Source organism: Convolutriloba macropyga, chromosome 13 (assembly GCF_964194025.1).
Source record: "Convolutriloba macropyga chromosome 13, txConMacr16.3, whole genome shotgun sequence".
NCBI lineage: Eukaryota > Metazoa > Xenacoelomorpha > Acoela > Convolutidae > Convolutriloba > Convolutriloba macropyga.
Window position 1 is genome coordinate 42,632,664 of NC_134480.1, and position 23,489 is coordinate 42,656,152.

The following is a 23,489-nucleotide window of genomic DNA, read 5'->3' on the forward strand; positions in this document are numbered from 1 at the left end:
TGATGAGATGTTGAAAATGGTACACATTTTAAAGATCATTTGCGATATACCAAATTTGGATGATAATTTCTGAGGCTCTGGCGGGGAATTCGGTTCTATGGGAATTAAATATTTCAAAAATTTGTTTCATATTTTCCACATGTTTTTGAGTATGAGCCTATACAACTTGATCAGCAAAAATTTGTTTGATGATCATGCAATAAAAATCACTTCCGGACAGATGAATTTTTGTAATTTCAAACTCACTATTTTTTTTCTTCCCCAGAACCCTTTCTTTTAATTTTGAAACTCAAACATAGCATTTGTTTTGAAAAAAACACCGTTTTGCTGCCTTTTTTTAAACAAATGCAAGTGGTAGAATCGTAGGTTTCTCTGACATGGAGATTTTGGATTAATGTCTTTGTTTTTGCTTCTCAACTTGACACTATAGCTTTTATCTAAGCTTTATAAACAGACAACTAATACCCAAAAGTAATCAGATAGTTGCAAGGTAAAAAACCCGACAGGATAATCATAGCCCGGGCCCGGATCGAGACTGGCTAAATTACAAGAACTTAAAAGTTTCTTACGAAGGATTATTAGCTTACAAGTCAGATGGTTATCTTGTAGCTTTCTTCCAAACTTCACCATAAGGGTAGAAATAGTGATTATATTTCATTTACATTTTCAGATCTTATTATTTCATTGATTCGTTTGATAAAAACATCAAGAATACTTGCAAGAGCCTCGTAAGATCGAATGGCTATCTTCTAAGAACTTTTATGTTGGATTGTTGACATGTAAGAACTTGTAAGAAACTTGCAGTTCTTGTAAGTTTTTATAAGTTAACCATCCTGTCTCGACCCGGGGACGAGCCCAAATGATTAGCTCGCAAAAACGGGGAAGTTTGCATGAAAACTGCCTTGAACGAATAATTAAAACGAGAACTTGCGAATGGACTGTTTACCCGATACGCATTAGTAAATAAGATGACGCGAAGTTTTGAAAACCACGGTGTGTGCATTATTTTTCGGAAGTTTTTTTTTCAACAAGGTTATCAACTTTGCGTCAATGTTTATGTTAAACAACATTTGATGTTCCAGACCGATTTATCTTGTGACTCAAAACAGGTACAATAATGCTTCAACAATTCCCGAGAGGAATTTGACCAGTTTTTGTTTGCTTGACATCTGAAATATGATAGCTATCAATCTATCTTTAATGTGACTATTGTGTTTTGTCATTTGAAACCTCATGATTGTTTCTTTGACTTCAAACAACTTGTAATTTGCAAAACAGACAAAAGAATTTCAATTATTGTCATTTTTGTCTACAAATTTAAGCTCTTTACTAAACGTGAGAGAAATTTGATAATCAAATAAATTGTTTTTTCTCCGATAGGTATTGGTTTAACTATTTTATATTTGAAACAGATACGAAATGGCAATTCTTCGTTTCGCTGGTTTATTTCTCTTTTTTGCTTTGGCACATGGACGAATTCTGACAACAGGTAACTTGAGACTCCATAAAAAAGTCAGGGCATCTAAAAAGATAAGGCGTGCGACCCAAGCCGGCGCTGATCAGACCGACTTGGGTCGCGCACGGGGGAATAAAGCGACCGTATCATGGTCTAGGGTCTGGACAGTTGCGTAGTATGGTCTGGATAGTCTGAACAGAGCTCTTTCCAGAGTCTGTACTGTCTGATCAGAAAACTTTCCAGAGTCTGAAAGTCTGCCGAGTCTGATAGTTAACCGCAAAAAGACTGCCCAATTTTTTGTGCAGCACTTCCAAATTTTACTTGATGAAAACCACGCTAAAGATCAATTATTGCTAATTGCTGATGAGCTGAAAATTTTTAATTTTTTGGAATAAATGTTTTTAATTGAAAAACCCAAAAACCATACACATACAATTAAGTCTATTTTTCTAAATAAAATAATGCATTATACCAATGATTATTGCTACTTCAACAGTTAAAAGTTCAAGTCAGGCTACCCCAGTGCAAGAACTAAGTGGGTCTGGCATCCCAATGCGCGACTGAAGTTGGCCTGGAACCACCAATGCGCGACTCAAGTCCGTTTGATCAGAACTGAGTTTGGTCTAGATGGTCTGATCAGAGATGACTTGGGTCGCGCACCTTGTCTTGGTTTAGTTTTACTTATTATTGAAGCATAGAAATCTTTTGAAAAATAGAACCAACAATGTTTACATATATACAATCCAAATGTTATCGACGTAACTCTTGTTCAACTTAGGATGGCTGAAAGACTAAATGCCCAAACTGGCTTTCAATTGTTTGCCCTCTGCAGGAAAAATAGTTGAAAACAAAATAAGGAGAAGTGAAAGTTAGCCGACATAAAATCGAACCAAAATTATGTAGTAGTAATGTAATCTTTCAGAAATAATTTTTTGTTAACCGTTGCATTCCAGACAGTGTTTAGTATTTTTTAAAATATGTAATAGTCTAGAGCTGCAACAAAACAAAATATGTCATTTTTAAGGCTTCCAGTGGTACCAGCATACAACTGTCCATGGCCACCGTTCTCATACGCTGTTGGATATAATCCCAAAATCTCGGAATGTTTATCTCGGCAAAGCCGTGACGCGCTTGGATTGCGCGCACCGACCAACCAGGGACGACCTATAATACCGTTTTCTTAGATTTATTCGTCTTGTTTAGCTTCTTTTCCAAAATTTGGCGTACTTGCCTATCGGCATGCTTGACCGCCACGGTATAAATAATTGATTTTTCAAAAATAAGGGTTAAATTGCTAATTGCGAACATAACTAACAATTTTCAATCTAGAATTAATTAAAATTGCCTTCATCTTGGTAAAATAATCGCATCAACGACAGTGGTCACCTTCCTTCTAAGCATGCAAAAAGAGAAGATTGAACTTACAAATGTACTGTTTCGTTTTTTAGAAGAAATTTGAACAGAGTTATAATGGAAAAACCAAAACTTGCTGATTAACTGGTGAAAACTTCTCTGTAAAATACCTGGTAAAAATTATTGACTTAAATGAATTTTGTGGGCAAATCAGTGCTGACAATTATAAACCCATATTTTATTGGTAAAATGATTTGTTTCGCTTTGATGATGTTCAATTGTTTTTTGGAAGGACGTAAATGTAAGCCGACCAAAACTAAAACAAACAGCAAACACTGTGGCATATATACATTCAAATTTCCTGATATGCCCAACAATATACCCTGTTTTCCCAAAAATAATTTTTCTTCTATTTATCCTTTATTCCTGTATTCCAAAACATCTAAAAAACGAAGAAAACGAAAAAACTCAAACAAAGGTTACATTACTTTGCCAATGTCAGAAAAAGAAAGTTTAGTCACTGGCATACAATTAGACACCATTAATCAGAGATGAATGTAACCCATTTCCACAATTGTAAGTATGTATTCAGCCTGACCAAATTCAAAGACTTAAATGTTCTTGTGAACAGTGCTCTGGCTAACTGCAAAAATGCAAACTGTCTTTTTAATGCACTATTGGTATTGAGCGAAACAATTCCGATTTTAATCAACAATTAGGCTTTCTTTCATGGCTTTTTCATTTCGGTTTAATTGACACTACCTTAGTCACGTAGAAATAAAAAAAATCGAGTAAACATGCTCAAAAAAACAAACACTGGCCACGTATTGTTATGCATTTGAACAAATACTTTGGAATTAGATTTTTTTAAAGGAAAAAATCTAAGAATGTATAGAGATAATTATACTGAAGAACTGGGAGGAAAAAATGTTTTATGTTTTGCGCGAAAAGCATCTTTAATTGTTATTGGCGTTAAACAATGTTATTTTTCTGATTTGGTTTCAGAGAACGAAGTTGGACAGAGTGAGATGTCCGCTGAGTCTACCAAACAATGTGAAGGTAAGGTAGCTTTAGTGTTCACACTTTTTTCTCTTTATTCTATATTTACCATCCGAAGTACTATAGAAATTCTTCTTATTTATATTTTAAATTAGGCTCATGTATTAAGTTGTTCATTATCTTCCGATATTAGTTAAATTTACTCAATTTTTTTAAAGAATTTACCACAATTAATCCGCAAATAATATGGTCGAAAATGCTACAAGAAATTAGCGGAAAGTTATAATAATTGGTTATTAAATTCTGTATGTTTACCAGCTCATACTTTATTCACAATTGTCGTTTCTGAAAAAGGATACGAGCGAGAACATTTTTTCCTTTGTAGTTTCAAGGGTTGCAGTTAACTTAATTTCAAAGGCCGTTGTTTTCGCTATAGCAACGCAGTTTGAAGTCTATATCAGTACTTTTCCTTTGAAATGCTTGTTATGATCTGATTTTCAGTCCGCATTGATCGGAACGTATTATAGGTCTTAGAAATTTATGTGCCACGCTTGAAATAAGACGAGATCAGGTCTCCGCTTGTCTTTATGGTTCTCTTAGTCAGCACTGATTATAACTTGACTTCGGTATTTTTAAATTATGCCAGGCTACTTTTCCTTTTTTTTGCCTATGCCAGGCTACGACTTAACTGACTGGACTGACGACCCTTGTCCCTGCTACTGTGGCCAGGGAATAACTAAATCCAGACGTGAGTGCGTATGGAAGGAACTAAGTGAAGATGGGGTGTGTGTCGAGAGGAGAACCAGTGATGAGAATGAGTCACATGGGTGTGGGAATGCTCTTTTGACCAAAGACAAGGATTGCTACAATGGAACATGTTGTAAGTGACTTTTCCGTGGATGGTAGCCCCAAGAGTATAGCCTGAAGAAATTTTTCTCTCTAGTTATGCTTTCTAATAGCTCTCGAACGATGTATGAAGCATCTTGAAATCGTTTGTCTCTCTTTCAAGCAGAAAATTTTCTCAAAAGCTCTGTACCAGAGCATTCTTTCAATTTCATTTCTCGAGTGAATTTTTCACGCTTGACTTCTTGATTTCTACGTGATCTAAACTGGACTTTTTCTAATCTGTTGCTAAAACAAAAAAATTCGATTGTAAGATAAGCTCTTCTTAGGCCCTGATAGCCGAGTGTTTACTCATGAAGTTCATTAGGTAAAAGGTTGCGGGTTCCAACCCCCAAGTGTTTTGAAATTTATGCACCCATGAAAACTATCCAGGCTAATGCCCCCTCTATACTAAATTTACCCGAATGTTGCTCTAGAGCAGTTTGACCGACGTTTGTTGGTGTAAATTCGTCTTTCTATTTAGAGTTATGTACGCTTCATTCCATTTAGACACGCACGGTGGTTTTATAATGGGGGCATACTTAACGAAATGAGGTGCCGAGTTGAAATTTTTTTGGGGTTTCTTACCAGGATCATATATGCTATCATACTTTCCATACTTGATTTTTTGGCATTTCAGCCTGAATTTGAAGATTTCATATATGATCCTTCCATGTTTGTCAAAAAGTCATATATGATCCTTGCATGATTAGAAAGAATCATGCATCTTTTTTTTCTCATATTGCGTTTACTAATATTTTTCACCGACAAGCAACATTTATCTGATTTGCAGGAATCGGGTGCTAAATTGAGTGCACGAATCGGTACACGAATTGGGTGCTAAATGAAAGTCGATCTACATGACTGATGATTTTGATATTTCCGGATGCCACTTGATAATTATAATTGCTCCTTTACAAGAAACATGCATTTTTGCGTTTAAATTCCAATTCATTCTTTAAAAATATGCCAAAAATTATGGTTTTTCGTGTTGCGTGTTAGAATTTCGATCAAACTATAGTCTTAAACTTAGTGAGAATTAGAAAGAAAGTTTGACTTACCAGATTAGAAAGACAAGCAATTTGATTTTGATCAAAGAAATTATATAAATGAATCGTCAAGAAATGGTGCTGAGAATCAATATTCGGTTCAAATTGGTGAACCTAGATAACTATTATTAGAGTTAGATTAATTGATGTAAAATCTTCCCAGCATGTATTAAATGATGATGATATCTCCGGAAGTGTGAATGAATTCTCAGAAAAGTGCAAATGCATTCCATTTATGGTTCCCTTTGCGACTGATTTGCAGAAGCAAACCATATTGGGTAACCTTTGCGACCCCCACTATAAATCACGGTGCTAAGATTAGTTTTGTATCTTGACTTTTTCACACTGATAATGGGTATATATACAGCTGATTTTTGAGTCCTTTTTTATCCCCAAATTCAAATCACCATCTTGATCTAATAATCAGATCTCTCCTGTAAATCTCTAAATTCTACTGTAAAATATCATTTTGTTATTCTCTCATTTTTGAGAAATTAATTCTTTTACTTAGTTAAAAACGCTTTTTATTCCGCTTGCGAAAGTCCATAACCCAACAGGTTATGGGCCCAGCAATTTTTTAAGTCATAAAATTAATTTCCAAAACAAAACTAATTTGTTGTTGACAGTCATAATCCTTTTCTGCTTAGTACCTTTTCTTTTCACAACTGTTTTGCCTGCTCAAACTTCAATGGATCAACAGACAGTGAAGCTGCTGACCTACACAGGAAAGGCACAGGACTTTCCAATCTGGAGCACAAGATTTGTGGCGATGATGCAGACGAAGGGACTCTACACATCACTACTGGGGACAGAGGAGCAACCCAATGAGCCTGCGCCACTGGCCAATGGGGCAACCAATGATGAAAAGAAGAACCACAAGGTGCTGAAGGATGCATATGAGAGGGAAGTTGCAGACATCAAGGAGAAACGGAACAATGTGTGGTGCCATCTGGCACTGACTCTAGATGCAACAACCCTCATGCTGATGAGACATGACTGTGTGGGAGATGACGGCATTGGAGATGGAGCAAAGGCTTGGAAGCTTTTGCAAGAGAGATTTCAGAGTGTGGAGACGCCGACAGTGGTGACTTTAGTGGCACAGCTTGCTCGACTGCAGCTCGAGGATTCTGAGGATTTGGACAGCTTCTTCATCAGAGGACAGGAGTTGCTCACAAGGCTACAAGAATCAGGGGAAGCAGTCTCAGAGACCCTCTTCAACGCCTTGGTCCTCAATGGTCTGCCAATGAGGTATGAAAGTTTTGTAATACAGGAAAGCTTCAACCCGGCAACGAACTTCACAGAGTTGAGAAAAAGGCTGCAGAACTTTCTTGAGAGCACGGTGCAGAGACACAAGGGACAAAGTGGTTCAGTGGCACTGGCAGTGAAGCGTGACTTCAAGAAGGGACCCAAGAAAGGAAACTGCTTTGTGTGTGGGATCCCTGGACACTTTGCCAAGGACTGCAGGAAGAAGGAGACAGCACAATGCAGCAAGTGTGGTGAGAAGGGTCACCTAGACAGGGCATGCAAGAGACAAAGAGATGGAGGCAAACATGAGTCAGTGGCAATGGGTCCAACATTGGCTACACCAGACGAGGAATGCTGGGCAGCTCTTACCCAGTGGAAGACAGCAGGCATGCTAGTGGACAGTGGTTGTACAGATCACATAGTGACGAACATCGATGCGTTTCTGGACTTTGTGCCGATTCAATCAGTGGTCAGAAATCCCAACGGAGAGGCTTCCAGAGTGGTGGGCAGAGGCTGTGTGAGGATCAGCATACCCTCAAACAAAGGGGAATTCCAATGCGAACTCAAAAATGTTCTGTGTGTGCCGGACTATTCTTCAAACCTCCTATCAGTCTCAAGATGCACGGAGTGGGGACATAGCTTCATTTTCGAGAGAGGAAACAGCTGCATGAAACTCCAGAAGGGAACTCGGGTAAAACTAACACAAGAAAATAATTTGTTTTACTTACCCTGCAGCGTTCTAGAATTCAAGATGAGTTCCAACAGCGTGAAACTTGACAGTGCAAGGAAGTGGCACAGACGATTGGGTCATTTGAATCAAGCAGATGTGGTCAGGAATGCACCAGAGACAGTGGGGGAACTCGATGATGTATGCAATGCGTGTGCATTGGCCAAGATCACAAAGACTCCAGTACCAAGAGTGGCAGAGACCCAAGCAGAAGAGAAGCTGGAGAGGGTGTTCACAGACGTGATGGGACCTTTCAGAGTAGAGTCACTGTCAGGGTTCCGGTTCTGCATTGTGTTTGCAGACCAGTACACGAAGTTTGTGTTTGTGGACTTGCTTAAGGCAAAGAGTGAAGCACTGGCCAGCCTGAAGAAATTTGTTCTCAGTGTGGGGACGCCCAAGAAGCTGAGGCAAGACAATGCGAAGGAGTTTCTCTCAGAGCAGTTCGAGACGTACTGCTTAGATGCAGTCATTCTACAGGAGAAGACCATACCAGAGACGCCACAACAGAATGGGTTAACTGAGAGGTGCAACAGGACACTGCTGGAGATGGCAAGATGTTTGCTCATTGACTCAGGACTTCCAAAGATGATGTGGGGAGCAGCAATTCTTCATGCAGCAAGGATCAGAAACTTGGTTGTGAGACGAGGAGAAGAAAAATGCCCAGCAGAGCTGATGAGAGGTATAAAACCTAAGCTTCCAATTAGTAAATTATCTATTTTTGGTTGCACAGTCTTCATGAGGAAGAGGGACAGAGAAGTCAGCAAACTTGAACCCAAGGCACTGGAAGGAAAGTTTGTGGGTTACACTGAAGGAGAAAACGGATACCTGGTGTACATACCCAACACACGCAAGGTGATGGCAGTTCAAGATGTGATCATCAAGGAGTCTGAAGTGGGCTCAATCCCTGACAACAAAGAAACGGCTGACCTACTAGATGATGGGTCGGAACTGGGAATCTGGCACACAGATGATGGTCATCAAGACGATGACAACAGAGAACGACAGGACACATCTACTGCAATGAAGGAGGAGTGGCATGACGCAGGGAGCGTGAATACACAAGAAACAACACTGATACAAGAGGCCTCGGATGTTGGAGAAACAGCACTAGATGAAGGATCTAATGCAACAAGAGGGAGTCACAGAGACTCAGATTCACTGGAAGACAGTGACACAGAAGACTTCTCACAGTTAGAGACAGTTGGCTTCAATGAAGATGCACTGGAACACGCGGACAGAGCGGAGCCCAGACGAGGGACACGAGCAAGGAATGTTCCGCAATTTTTTGGAGAAGTCAGGACCCATCTTGTTGTGACTGAGGGCGACTATGTGGAACCCAAAACAGTCTACGAAGTCAAGCAAGGTGACGATTGGGACCAGTGGCACCGGGCAATGAAGGACGAGGTCAAGGCACTCCAAGACAACGAGACTTGGAACCTAGTGAGACCACCCACAGACAGGGACGTCATACCGGGCAAATGGGTTTACAAAGTGAAATTGGGACCCAGTGGTCAAGTGGACAAATACAAAGCGCGCTATGTGGCGAAAGGCTTCAAACAAGTGGAAGGACTGGACTACTTTGAGACTTTTGCGCCTACCTGTAAGCCAGAGACATTCAGGATTCTACTTCAGCTATCAGCGAAGCAAGGCCATGTGATGCACCAATTTGATGTCAAGACTGCTTTCCTGCACTCACCAATCGAGGAAGAAGTGTATCTGGAACAGCCACAGGAGTTTGTAAAACGCGGATCAGATGGGGAGAAGTTAGTATGTCGACTAAATAAATCAATTTATGGTTTGAAACAGGCTGCTAACAACTGGTACAAAGAGCTGGCAAACTTCCTACTGAGACAGGGGTTCACCAGAAGCAGGAACGATCACTGCTTGTTCGCAAGATCAGAAGCAGAGGATCACACCTTCATCTTGGTCTGGGTTGACGACATCATAGTAGCATCAAGAAGTATGACAGTGGTCTCTGATGTCAAGAAGGCACTAGAAGCAACCTTTCACATGGAAGACAGAGGGAGACTACACTGGTTTCTGGGTCTAAGAATCAGACGAGAAGAGGGCAAAGTCACAGTCGACCAAGAACGCTACATAGAAACAATGCTTGAGCGGTTTCAAATGGATCAATGCAAACCCTCAAGAACTCCAGCTGATTTGAATTTGAAACTTCAGACAGCACAGAACGGAGACGAAGAAGTGGACCAGAGGATCTACAGAAGCTTGGTTGGATCACTTCTGTATTTGGCCAAACAGACGAGGCCAGACATCATGTTCACAGTCAACATTCTGTCCAGACACATGAATGCACCTACCAATCAACACTGGATGTGCGGAAAACGACTTCTGCGATATCTTCAAGGTTCAAAAGGTTTAAAACTTACTTACAAAAAAGAGGCTAGTTATGATTTAGTGGGGGAAAGTGATGCAGACTGGTCTGGAGACGTGAACGACAGAAAATCAACAACGGGCTATTACGGACGTATCAAGCTCAACGGACGTGGCGCAGCACTCAGCTGGGGTGTCAAGAAGCAGGCCACAGTTGCTCTTTCTTCATCAGAAGCAGAATATCAGGGCATGGCAGCAGCAGTTCAGGAAGCACTCTACCTGAAACAACTTCTAGAGGATTTTGGCATCCAACAGAAACGTCCAATAGCAATTGGAGAAGACAACCAAAGTTGTATCAGACTCTGCCAAAACCCAGTCATGCACAAAAGGAGCAAGCACATCGAAACAAAGTTTCACTTCATCCGGGACAAAACGGAGGATGGGACTATTTCAATTCATTACGTTCCTACAGACAAAATGGCAGCGGACATCTTCACAAAGTCCTTACCCGTTTCGAAAGTGGAAACATTCAGAGCAGTTTTGATGGGAACAGACTCTACGCAATCAGCTCAAGTCTGAGTGGGGGTGTTAGAATTTCGATCAAACTATAGTCTTAAACTTAGTGAGAATTAGAAAGAAAGTTTAACTTACCAGATTGGAAAGACAAGCAATTTGATTTTGATCAAAGAAATTATATAAATGAATCGTCAAGAAATGGTGCTGAGAATCAATATTCGGTTCAAATTGGTGAACCTAGATAACTATTATTAGAGTTAGATTAATTGATGTAAAATCTTCCCAGCATGTATTAAATGATGATGATATCTCCGGAAGTGTGAATGAATTCTCAGAAAAGTGCAAATGCATTCCATTTATGGTTCCCTTTGCGACTGATTTGCAGAAACAAACCATATTGGGTAACCTTTGCGACCCCCACTATAAATCACGGTGCTAAGATTAGTTTTGTATCTTGACTTTTTCACACTGATAATGGGTATATATACAGCTGATTTTTGAGTCCTTTTTTATCCCCAAATTCAAATCACCATCTTGATCTAATAATCAGATCTCTCCTGTAAATCTCTAAATTCTACTGTAAAATATCATTTTGTTATTCTCTCATTTTTGAGAAATTAATTCTTTTACTTAGTTAAAAACGCTTTTTATTCCGCTTGCGAAAGTCCATAACCCAACATTGCGCACCCATGTAGTCAAATGCAGACGGCACACACGATATAATCAACTTAAATACGGCGATATAATCAACTCTGATTATATTATACGGCGATTTGCGGTGTCATATTTGACTTTGTGCTTTTTCCAAAGAATTCTTTCTGCTTCTGCCAAAAATGAAAGTTATCTTTTTTGGCGTTCAAGTTTTATGCTTGTTTCTTATATGATTTCCAAGAATTCATCCATGACCTTTGTATGATTACTACGAAATCACACAAACCAAACATATTTGACTAAGAATGGTTACTAACATCCATATTTGACCTAGCATGAAATCGCAGAAAGTTGTACGATTGGTAATTCGAGTTTCTTAAAAAAGTGAGATAAACATGTGCCAGAGATTTCTGATAATTTTGTGTGATCAATTATTTGACATTTTCTTTAAACGTATCGCTTCAATATGCATGATAAAAAGATTTGTTCTAAACTTTTATCTCGGGATCTGTGTAGATTGAATTTGCTGCAGATGCAATCCTTTTGAATTCATCTCAGGTCGAGGTCACACGCAGAAGTGACCCATGACGAGACCCAAATTGAGCCCACGGGGTGTAATAATAGACCAAATTTACTGCTTCTGAAGTTGACTCAGTCAAAAGAAAGTATGATAAGTGAGAATAAACACTAAAACAGGACAAAACTAGGCAACGCAAAAGAGATATAGCTAAACAGTTGTCGGATAATAACGAAAACCTTACAAATATGCAATATTTCACAATACCAGTAAAACCTTTTCTAAAACTGATAATACAGACAATTGCAACTTCTTTATATAAAGACAATTGTTTTGCAAACAATCGCAATCTGACTGAATCTTTTGCAGTTTGACAGTCCACATGGCCCATACAGACATATCCTAAACCCGAAGAATCCCAAGAATTACAAAATTTCGCAATACCACTAGGACCTCATGGGAAACGAGAAAAATAAGCTTTGATCAAAAGGTTCACAATTTTAAATGAATTGTTTTCAAATAAACAAACTCTGATATAGTGCAGAAGATCAAATAAAACCTATGAAATCTCAGACGGCTTCCCTTGCTTTTTTGGTCTTTGTTTTTAGCAAATATTGGTATATTTTTTTCGAATGCGAGGAAGCTTCGGATTGGGAGGTACAAAACGTAGAATTTTTTGGTTTGTCCTGTTCGAAAGGCAAGAAATTGTCTTTGGTTTGAAACCTAAGCAGTGATTTGTCATTTAAAAATGTTGATTTTTATAATAGAAAACAACAAAGTCCAGCGTTGAGACAACGTACTATCAGCGAGAATTATAAACGAACTTCTTGAACAAACTGACAAATTGTGCCAAAAATTGAAATTTAATTTTAAGTTTCTTTTATTTCGCAAAACATGTTGAACCAAGCAAAATTTTTGTTGGTTCTTAAAATCAAAATGCCACACTTTTTATGAATTCGACGAAAGACTTGATTCATTATTTAAATTAACAGAACTTTGGCAGGATCATTAGAAAACAAGTTCATTGTCGTTTTCCTATAACTTTCCGTTGATGCCAAACATAGCGACGGTTGCGTAATTTAACTACCAAATATACCAAAGATGTCTAACCACTGACACAAAAGTAGCTTCGATGTCCGTCCTTTGAAATCGAATACATTGATTTTTTTGTACGTGTGAGCACCAAATATACCAGCTAATTCGTACATTTCAATTTCAGACATTTTTTGTTTGAAATTGAAAATAACGACAGTTTTCTGTCGTTGTTGTTAATTGAAACCACTCAAACCACCATTTTCCGATGTTGAAATTGACAATTTCTAGAGAAGGGAACCCCCTGACCACATAATATGCCTTTGTCAATTTGGAAAATGTAGACAAAATTATGATTCAAAATGGTAATTTCAAATCGGTCTAACGTCAAAGTTTGAAGGTAACTAAAACTTTAATGTTGCCTAATGTAACGATAAAGACCTTTATAGGCCTAATTGGTCGAAAAACTCAAAAATCATTGGCATTTGATAAAGGAGCTCGATAAATGAAGTGTCCCGTGTTGCTCATCATAATTGTTTCTTAACAATCATACAAAGTCATATATGATTCTTAGTAATCATACAAAGTCATATATGACTTGTATGAATTCTTGACATTCATACTAAGATCATAAGAAAAATAAACTTATCCTGAAAAAACGGCAGAGCAACACTTCGTACCATAAGATCATCTAGAAATTAAACAAAAGACCAAAAAACGCCTACATTTACTAAAGCATCTTAGTAATCATACTAAGTCATATATGGTTTTATGAAATCTTGACAACCATACTAAGACCATCAAAAATGCTACCATTGCAGTATAGACATGATGTTAACATGTGGCTGACCTCCAAATACTATCTACCTTGAAGTTTTGGCCAGAGAAAGACATAGAGTCAAACTAATAGGAATCAGCAACAAAGCTAATAGGAATCCAAAACTTCTGTGGAAAAACTTAACTTTTTCCCTAGGCAAGCTGTAGAAAAAATTTCTTTCCTAACCCACTCTACAAATACAGGTCATACTCTGTGAAAAATTTGGTTCGATTTGGACAACTCCTTGGTCTGATAAAGAAAACTTATTTCCTTGGTCAGATAAAAAAATATTTTCAAAATTATTTATTCTCGAAAATTCAAAGCTATTGCAAAAAATCTCTCAAAAATCCAGAGCTATGGCAAAAAAATTTTTCCTATTACAAGCTACATACACCGGGTATGCCACGTGCCAAGTTTCGTTTGATTTGGACAACTCCTTGGTCTGATAAAAGATACTTTTTTTAAAAAAAATTCGTTATTCTCAAAAATTGCAAATTTCTGTACGAAAATTTAACTTCTTCCCTAAGCGAGCTGCAAATTTTTTTTACAATATACTTACACAGGGTATACTCCGAGCCGTTTTCCGTTTGATTTGGTCCTCTCCTTGATCTGATAAAAAAAACTTATTTTTAAAATTCGTTATTTTTGAAAATTGCAAATTTCAGTATGAAAACCTAACGTTTTTTTCTGTTCATCTATAGACTACTTTCCGTGTCCCATGCAGTATGACTCTTACATCCAGTAAAATTGTTGTTCGATTTGTATCTCATGGCTGCAATTTTTTGTTTTTTTTTAATATTCTGTCAAAAAAAATGATTTTTCAAATAGGAAAAAAAAACGGTTTTTTTCTTAGGTGCCCCTTTCCCTCTGCCCTTATAGGGATTTTCCCATTATGTTGTTTTTTTTCCTTGCCTTTATATATATGGTGCTACATTTTGTTGTTATGGTGCTACATTTTTTTTTTTTAGGTTCTGGTTTTTTTTAGGTGTGTGTCTTTTTAGCTATCAGAGCCTCTGTTTTTTTCTTGGGCTGCAAAGGAAAACTCGCCTAAAGTGCGGACAGTTTTTCTTGCAGTTCGAGATAGTAAGAGGTATCACGATAAAACGTTGACAGATTCATCATATTTCTTATAAATCATACTAAGATCATATATGATTTCTTAAAAATCATACTAAGACCATATATTATTTCTTAATACTCATAGAAAACTCATATATGCTTGTTCGATGTTTCAGCGAACGCCATTGCTTATGGTTTCTGGGTTTAAATACAAAGATCATTAATGATTTCTTAAAAATCATAGAAAGTCATATATGAAAAAATGGAAACCTTATTAAGAGCATACTAAGATATAGTCTATGATTTGTATGGTATCATATATGCTCTTAGTATGATTATTAAGAAGTGGCAACACGGGGTATTAAATTATTTTGTATTTCAAATTGTTTGTTTAAAAACTTTTTGCGCACCTTCACGTTCATACACACACTCTCTCTCTCCCTCTCTCTCTCTCTCTCTCTCTCTCTCTCTCTCTCTCTGTCTCTAATTGCAGCTCAGAACGAGGACTTTCCGCATTCAATCAACCAAAATTGATTGCAAACTCCATTAACCGTAAAGCAGTACAGGCCTGTCCCAAAGTCTTACTTGTCAACGCTTAGATCCAACCAAAATAATATTTAAGAATTTTAGCAATAAGAAAAAAGATGATATTACTCAATTTGATAAAAAAAACAAAACCAAGGACTTTAATATCTTCAAGATATTAAAGTCCTTGTTTTTGTTTTTGTTTTGAAAAATCAAGTTGATATTTCACCTTCTTGGTTGAGAAAATCAAATATAGTTCAACAGTTCTAATGGTTCCCAGTTTATATATAGCACTAACGCATGAAGGTCTTCAAGTTTTTTGTCTCGTCTCCGAAATCATTCCAACAATCTTGTAACTTGAATTGCCTTGAGCAATGATGAGTATCATGAGCGATAAAATAAGGTGCAATGCTACATTGTTAAAATAAATCGTCAGATCACTTTTGCTTTGTGTCTATATCGTACACCGAAAGTTTTTTGATGGCACGTGTTTGTGTTTCCGAACCAATAACTAACATTGATCGTCCAGAAATTGGTCGTTTTCATCATTATTTTTTTCAACAAAACAGTTGTCATAAAGAATTAGCATTAATCCAATAGGTCATAGGCCAAGCTTAATCAAGTTGGGTTTATATTCTTAATCGAAGAGTTTTCGTTTGTTTAACGCCTTAACAATTTGTCTTTTTTATCACTTCACGATGCTGGGACACCAAATTAAGAGGACGTTTTAAAATAATTGTGAATTTTAAATTTCAAACATGCTAGGATTGTTTCCCGAATAGGTTTTCGAGTAAGTTTTCCGGGTAGATTTTCAGGTTGCTACGTAGTAAAGTAACCAGTGTTGTTGATTTAAAAAAAAATAGCAGGTGCGATTGCGTAAACTTTTTGGAGGGAACGGTTCATATATCAATCATGACGAGTCACAATTTGTGTCCCGACAGATAAGTTCGTCGTTCAAAATGATACCATTGTTGTTCCATTTAAAAAAAAAATACTGAAATTTGCATACAGTTAATCAACGCCTCAAAATGATGGTTCTGAGTTCATTCTGCTGCCTATTTTTTGGAGATAATCGGTCACAGGATTGAAAAAGTTTCTGTTTCGTTCGATTGTTTTCACACACTGTCTTCCAATATAAAAAGTTGAAACTTATTTTTATTGAAACAATAATAACATTGAAGTTACCTTAAAACAATCCTTTGTTTAAACCGATCTAGTAGGAAAAAATCTCAAAAATCTCAATCTGAATTGGAAATTTTGGAAAGAAGCAATATCAATATGTTTCACAAAAGCAGACTATATCATCAAAATTGTGAGTCCTCTGCTCCGGTTAGGTTGGTTGGAATTTTGCTCCAAAACTTCATAAAAGGGTTAAATTACAGTTCTCTTTGTATTTGTCTGCAGCGCTGAGAAAATTTTCTGAATCCCATTCTGATTTTGAGCCGATTCAGTAATTGCATTGTGAGTTGATTCATAGTAATTATCTTTTTTATTACAATTCGAAGAATTTGAATTGTATTGGGGCGCTGTCTTTTTTTAATATCTGCTCTCATGATTTTTGAATTCAAATTGGATTAGTGATTTTGGTCACGCCGGAACAGGAAGTGGAGCTAAAAAGCGAGTGGTTTTGCGGCGTGAAATTTCTTTGCTCTGATTTTAAACTGAGGGTCAGAAAACGGTGTTTGGACGAAAATTCGCTTTCTCGCTAGTGGTTTTTTGTTCACATGCGGCAATTTTACTTTGATTTTTACTGTTTTTTTTTCGATTTTTTGGATTGGATCAATAGTGTTCTCAATCTATTAATAGTTAATTCTAGGCCAAGTTTTTCGTTTGAACCAAATATCCATTTCTCGCTAGTGGTTTTTTGTTCACAGTTGGTTTTGACATTGATTTTTTGTTTTTTTTTTAAATTTGTTTGGTCTATTTTTTAGAAATGGTTTTCCCAATTCACTTATAGTCCATTCTTGGTCTAGTTTTTTGTTTAGTCAAGGAGAATTTTTTTTAATTGTACGTCAAGAATTGTCCTGCTATCTCATTGTTTGTTCACTGTTCATTCATTTCTCATATCTGTTAAGTGATCAACCTGGTGAGTGAACAAACACAAGACGTGTATGAGGCTGGATCCAACTCAGACTTCTACTACGAGGCCTACACCCTGGGAGGACAGGTGTGCAACATTGGGAAACTGGATCTGCCGGACTACAATGACCGACAGAGGGGAAAGTATGTGCTGCAAAAAATAACTCTTCTTAATTCTAAGAAAACAGAATATTTTAAATCAGTTTTACGTTGGCTTTTCAAAAGCACCCGATTGTTTGGTATAAATCAGCAATTAAAAATTTAATTAGATGCTTTGTAGAACGTCATCACAAACATTTGTTTTATCCGTTGAAAAATATAAATGATTTAAATATCGATTTGAATGGTTTGGTTATCAAAGTTGGTAGAACGCTGAAAGATTATGTATCTTATTTATAACGAATTATCGCAATCATATGCATTAAAAAATGCCATTAAAACTCTCCTTCTCACATACGTTTCCGAGAGCTTTAACTAAACTACAAAAGGCAATTCAACTGTTGCAACCTGAATTTAACTTTGCTGGCTAAATTACTCCAATACTCAAACAAATCAATTACCCTTTTAGTAAACAAAACTGAAGTTCAAAACATCACCTTTCTTAAAGGAAAATTGTCTCAAAACAAATTAGTAATTTCTTACCTTTCTTAAGCCTTGCGTAGTGATTGAAACGTGTTTTGCCTGGCCTAGGGTTGTCTGAGTCTGTTTGGTATAACCCACAAAGTTTGATAAGTCTATACCCATTATTCAGCGAACGAATCACAACCCAAGTCCGTTTGTCTTTACATGTTCCTATTCGCTGACTTTTATGTGTTTGTTCTTAGTTGGGTCTTTTTATTGTTAAACTAATTCAAATTCAAGACTACCAAAGACTTCTTACATTTTAAACCAATTAAACCGACAATTTCGTACGTTTTTGAATCCCGGAGGTGGCAGATTATATCAGCGCTGAATCAGTCTGGAAACATTCTGTTTTTCTGGATGGCCAGTACTCTGTTCATTAACTCTTTAACTTTTTACATTTAAAACTAACCAAATCGATCAAGCCAATCAATGTGACAATATTCCACATTCAAAAACATGTCTTACAATCTTTCCTAATTTTTGGTTGAGCTTTGAAGGGTCAACATTGAAATTTTATATCAACTGTTTCTACATTTTTGATTCCACACTTTATTCATGATATAAAAATTGTTTATAAATACATCAAACCTTAGCTAAATCGAATGAGTTTTGCATTGCCTTCCTTATGACAACAGAAAATTAACGTTAGAACTTTCTAGGTTTTCATTCAAACCTGTAATAGATAAAATCTCAACGTTAGCTGCCAATTTTTCAGTATATTCAAAGTAAGTTTATATGTTTATTTGTTCTTCGCCCAGGTTGAGGTCCAGACCCAAATTTTCGCCTGATCAGACGTTCCAGACCAAAATAATCTCTGATTAGACTTTCCAGACCCAAGTTACCTCTGATCAGACTTTCCAGACACAGAAGGTCTCTGATCAGACTTTTCAGACCGCAGGTGTTCTGATCAGACCATCTTCAGACCATGGTCCAGACTCAAATTCAGACCATTGCCCAGACCTTAATCAGACTATGATCAGACTCAAGTGCGCTCGAAGAGGTTATGATCAGACCCAGTTGCGCTCGAAGCATTTATGGTCACACCCAGTTACGCTTGCAGCCATTTATGATCAGACTGAAGTGCGCTCGAAATCGGTTCTGATCAGACTCAAGTGCGCTCGAAATAGTCTGATCAGAGAAAGATTTTACTTATAACAAAATCTCCTAACTTTGCTATAATATATTCATTTCATAAAAACTGATGTTTGCAGTTTTTAATTCATCTAAGGAAAAATCAATAATTAAAGTATTGCTAAAGAAAACGAAACCCAGCTGTTGAGAACAAAATTTATATAGTGTACCGTTTAGCATACATTTATGACTCAATGAGTGAGTTTAGACGGCTCTCCATAAAAAACATCGTGATCTCCAGTTGATCAAAACTTCTTCTAAAGGGGACCGGCCTCTGCTATCAGCTGGACTCCTTTTTTCTGATCAAAACTATCGGACTTTAGATGAGTCTCTGATCAGAACGCTGCTTTAAGGCTGCCTCTTGGCAGAGCCAACATCTCTCAGCGATAAAAACAAAAACAAAATAATAATGCGCTCAAAATGGTCCCTGATCAGACCCAATGGCGTTCGAAAACTTTTCTGATCAGAGACAAGTCCGCTCGAAGAGGTTATGATCAGACCCAATTGCGCTCGAAGTCGCCTCTGATCAGACCCAAGTGCGCTCGAATCCACCTATGATCAGACTTTTCAGACCAAATCGACCTCTGATCAGACCATCTCCAGACCATCGTCCAGACTGTAATGATCTCGAACTTCCCTCCAGACCCTGTAATTTCGGTCTGGGAACACACGGGTGTGCGCTCGACTGGGTCTGATCATAAATCAATTTGGGTCTGAAACTCAACCTGAGTGGTTTTGTTATTAACAAACGATAAAGTTTTTGACCACTTCATGAAAATTTTTGTTCAGGATTGATACGTATTTCCTGTCCATGCCGTGCAATGCATGTATGAAGACATCCACTGAGATATTCGACAAACTCAAAGTCACAATTCACGGAACCGATGGATGGAAGGCTGCATGGGTAAGAATAGTTTTCATTCCACTTATATTCCTCTCATGTTCCGCCGCTCATTTTCCGCCCAATCCATTGCACAGAAATGAGCACAAAATGTTCCAGGGAAAAGTGCGGAATTAGTGTTGTCATAAATGGCAAACATTTTGATTTACACTACAAGATTGAAAGCGTCCGCCGGGTTTCCTATTTGTTTTCACTGTGAAACTTGAATTTCACACGGATATAACTGGAAAAAGCGAGAAATTTGTAAGTCTGCCCAATTCTGCCCAATCTCATACATTTAAGTTCTGCCCAATCTCATACATCTCATACATTTCTGCCCAATCTCAATTTTAAGTCTGCCCAATTCTGCCCAATTCTGCCCAATCTCTGCCTAATCTCATACATGCCCAATTCTGCCCAATCTCATACATGCAAAATTCTGCCCAATCTCTTACATAGTCTGCCCAATCTCATACATTTCCCACTATTGTTTTAGAAGTAAATGTAGGGGAAAAGGGGAGAATAATAAGAAACATTTGGGAGGCAAAGCGCTGGGGATGTTTGATTACAAAAGATTTTTGAGATATGTTTTGGTTGAACAATTTGATCGATAAACTTTCTAATAAAACATGATTTGGCAGCGAAATGGAACATCTCATTAACAGATTCAAAGTTTCCTTTTTTTCAGTTACTGCTATTGTGCCAGAAAGTCTTATGATCTTGCTAATTTTAATAAAGCTTTTCTTAACAAACAGTACATATTTTGGAATATCAGCACTGGATTTCATTAGATTATGTGTTCACACAAAATAATTTAAGTAATTTTTCCTGAACATTGTGCAAGTAAGACCTTGTTTAGATAAAATTTAACTGCAAAATTTTCCCCGGAAATGCTTAAATACACATTATTCGGGTAAATTACCGGCAATTTATTTTTGTGATTCCCGGGTCGAGTTGTCACCGCCATTCAACGCAAAATTATGTATGATAAGCGGTGGATGCGGAAAATTTTGTAAGATAAGCGATGAATGCGGAAAATTTTGTAAGATAAGCGGTGAATGCGGTGAAATTAGATGAGTCAGGCGGTGAATGCGGTGAAAAAACCTTTATCGCCTGGTAGCGGTGAAATTAAATAATTTCACCGCTCAATTTAGCGGTGAATTTACATAAATTCGCCGCTTTGAAAAAAATTGTCCAAATTATGTAAGATAAATGGTGAATGCGATGAAATTACATAACATTACCGCTTAACTTAGTGGTGATTTTACATAAAATAACGACTAAAAAAGTGTTAAAATTGTTAACATTAGTGATTGCCTTTTGTTCAACGAAGTTAAGAAACATTTATTTAAAGACAAACGGAAAATTTTCCCACCAATAATCATATCTTTTTGAAAATTTTTTAAGCGGTGAATTTATGTATTTTCGCCACTAGAGTAAGCAGTGAAATTACATAATTTCACCGCATTCACCACATTTCGCCGCTAAATTTTTTATTTTCACCGCTTATCTTACAAAAGTTCAACGCGTATGTTTTACATAAAGAAGAGTGAATTTGATTTAAATTCAAAACAAATATGCTAGATTTTAGTGAGGAGTGACGCAGTGGAAGAAGAAGTGGCTGACATTAAGGAGGTGAGAGGTTCGAATACGTTCAAGGACGGTAACTTGTAGTAAGAGGTGAAATGTGGAGAACTTTTGTAAGTTCACTGCTCTGCTTACTCTAGCGGTGGGCTTACATAATTTCACCGCATGAACCGCATTTCACCGCAAAATTGTGTACAAAATTTGCGGTAAAAAAAACAACTTTTCATTGCTTATCTTATATATTTTCCCGATTTCTTCTCGACCCGGGTTTTAATGTATAAATTTGTGGCAAAATTTTTCCAGGAAAACGGAGTTTGAAAATAATATTTTGTAGCTTCTCTTTTCAGACAGTAAAGACGATTCCATGAAGCTTCCCTATGATTTTTCCAAAACTGGAAAGAAGTAAACCAAAAGTTTAAAATTTTTATCATTAAACAATTTTTATAAAACTCCAAATTTCCGAAAGTGCTCTGGGGCTTTTTTGGACCGGAGGTTACTATTAAAAATGAATGAAAATACTGGCAAACATTATAGTACATAACTTGCATCAAATCTTCATGTATTCAGTTATGGTAATCAGTACAGTCAATGTGAATGTAAATTACCAGCAAATTTAAGGTAAATTGTGCAGGTAAAATTACCTGAAATTCGGACTGTTCAGGTAAACTGCAGGTAAATTGTGCAGGGGGACTACATGCACAGTTCAAGTAAAATTACCTGCATGTAGGTCATAAGCACAGTCATCAGAAATTATGTTTGTTATTTAGATTCTGGTGATGGTAAACAACAACAATGGTACCTACTACAATCCAGAGTGGCTGGACAGCAATGGCAGTCTCATCTATGACAACAATTATTCCCAGTCACCTTCTTCAGCCGGAGATGAAAACGGGAACGAAACCGAGGAGGAAATCTAGAGAACTCGCTATCACAAAGATGAAGAAGCTGTGGGGAAAGATATGAAATTCAGTTAAAAACTTAGCTGTATACAAACGACTGCTTACAGAGATAGAATAAAATTAAATGTATTTCAGAAAAACAAATTTTTGGAAGCTTTTCAAATTTAAGCCCCTCCCCCACTGATGAAAAACGGGAGTAGTGGATAAAACAAGGGATTCAACCACCAGTAAAATTTGTCCCTTTCTCCTAACGCTAATCGCGCATGTCGAATCGGGCCAAAATTTACTGTTTGTTGAATCCCTTGTTTTATCCACTACTATATATTAGCTCTAAATTCAATAAAAAATCAATTAAAATCAAAGATAAAAACAAAAAATCAAAAAATTAAAGCAAAAATTACAATTCACTCTTTAAGATTGATTCACTCTTATTCGGAGTGATCCCCAGTAGAAAAGATCGCTCTTTTTCGCTCTTAAAGAGTGAAACCCTCTTTTTTGTTTTTTTTAAAATTTTTTTATACTTTTTATTTCAAATTATCTATACTTTTCAATAAATTTATATTTTCTTTTATTTTTTCTATATTTATTCCATTATTAATAAGAAATGATACAAAATTATAGTATTTACATGACCAACTATCAGTGAAACTGCTCAACGGAGTTGTTTTGCAAATTCGCAGATTCTCTGTTTGGTTAATAACTAAAGGACTTACAGCTCTAGGACTTTGCCAACTAGGATTAATTGTTTTATCCGCGAAGCGGTTACACCGATCAGTTATATTTCTACTAAATCCTCTAGTCAATTCTATATCTGGATGTTGTTTCTTTACATGAGCCCGTATCCCATCATATCTCACAACAGAAGTACAATATGGACAATTAACTTTAGCTGAAGTACAACTTCTACATGTATACTTACCCTCATCAAAATTCTTTAGTGGTTTTATATAATTACACTTATAACAACATCTAGTTAATACTTCTGAGCTGGGGTTAAGGTTAGGGTTAGGGATAAGGTTAGGGTTAGGGTTGGGGTTAGGATCTGAGTTAGAGTTATAGTCATAGATAGAACCAGAACCAGAACCAGAACTAGAGCTAGAACTGGGGTTAGAACCAGAACCAAAAATAGA

General features: G+C 37.0%; 1 protein-coding gene across 2 annotated transcripts; it reads left to right on the forward strand.

The window, feature by feature from the left end:
* The first annotated feature begins 1,223 nt into the window (after positions 1–1,223).
* LOC142351551 (uncharacterized) lies at positions 1,224–22,516 on the forward strand. 2 transcript variants are annotated; one of them, XM_075403637.1, is made up of 7 exons: positions 1,224–1,335; positions 1,413–1,489; positions 3,815–3,868; positions 4,485–4,688; positions 17,235–17,382; positions 19,783–19,897; positions 22,228–22,516. In XM_075403637.1, the coding sequence occupies exons 2-7, from the start codon at positions 1,420–1,422 to the stop codon at positions 22,375–22,377; spliced, it is 741 nt and encodes a 246-aa protein (XP_075259752.1). In that variant the 5' UTR covers positions 1,224–1,335; positions 1,413–1,419; the 3' UTR covers positions 22,378–22,516. The 2 variants fall into 2 exon arrangements, with proteins under 2 accessions (XP_075259752.1, XP_075259751.1); XM_075403636.1 differs by having other exon boundaries at positions 1,264–1,489.
* Positions 22,517–23,489: the final 973 nt, after the last annotated feature.

Coding starts and splice junctions, on each gene's coding strand:
- LOC142351551 (XM_075403637.1), top strand. CDS start 1,420: ATGGCAATTCTTCGTTTCGCTGGTTTATTTCTCTTTTTTGCTTTGGCA. Junction 1,490..3,814: donor TGGACGAATTCTGACAACAG/GTAACTTGAGAC, acceptor ATTTGGTTTCAG/AGAACGAAGTTGGACAGAGT. Junction 19,898..22,227: donor ATGGATGGAAGGCTGCATGG/GTAAGAATAGTT, acceptor TTTGTTATTTAG/ATTCTGGTGATGGTAAACAA.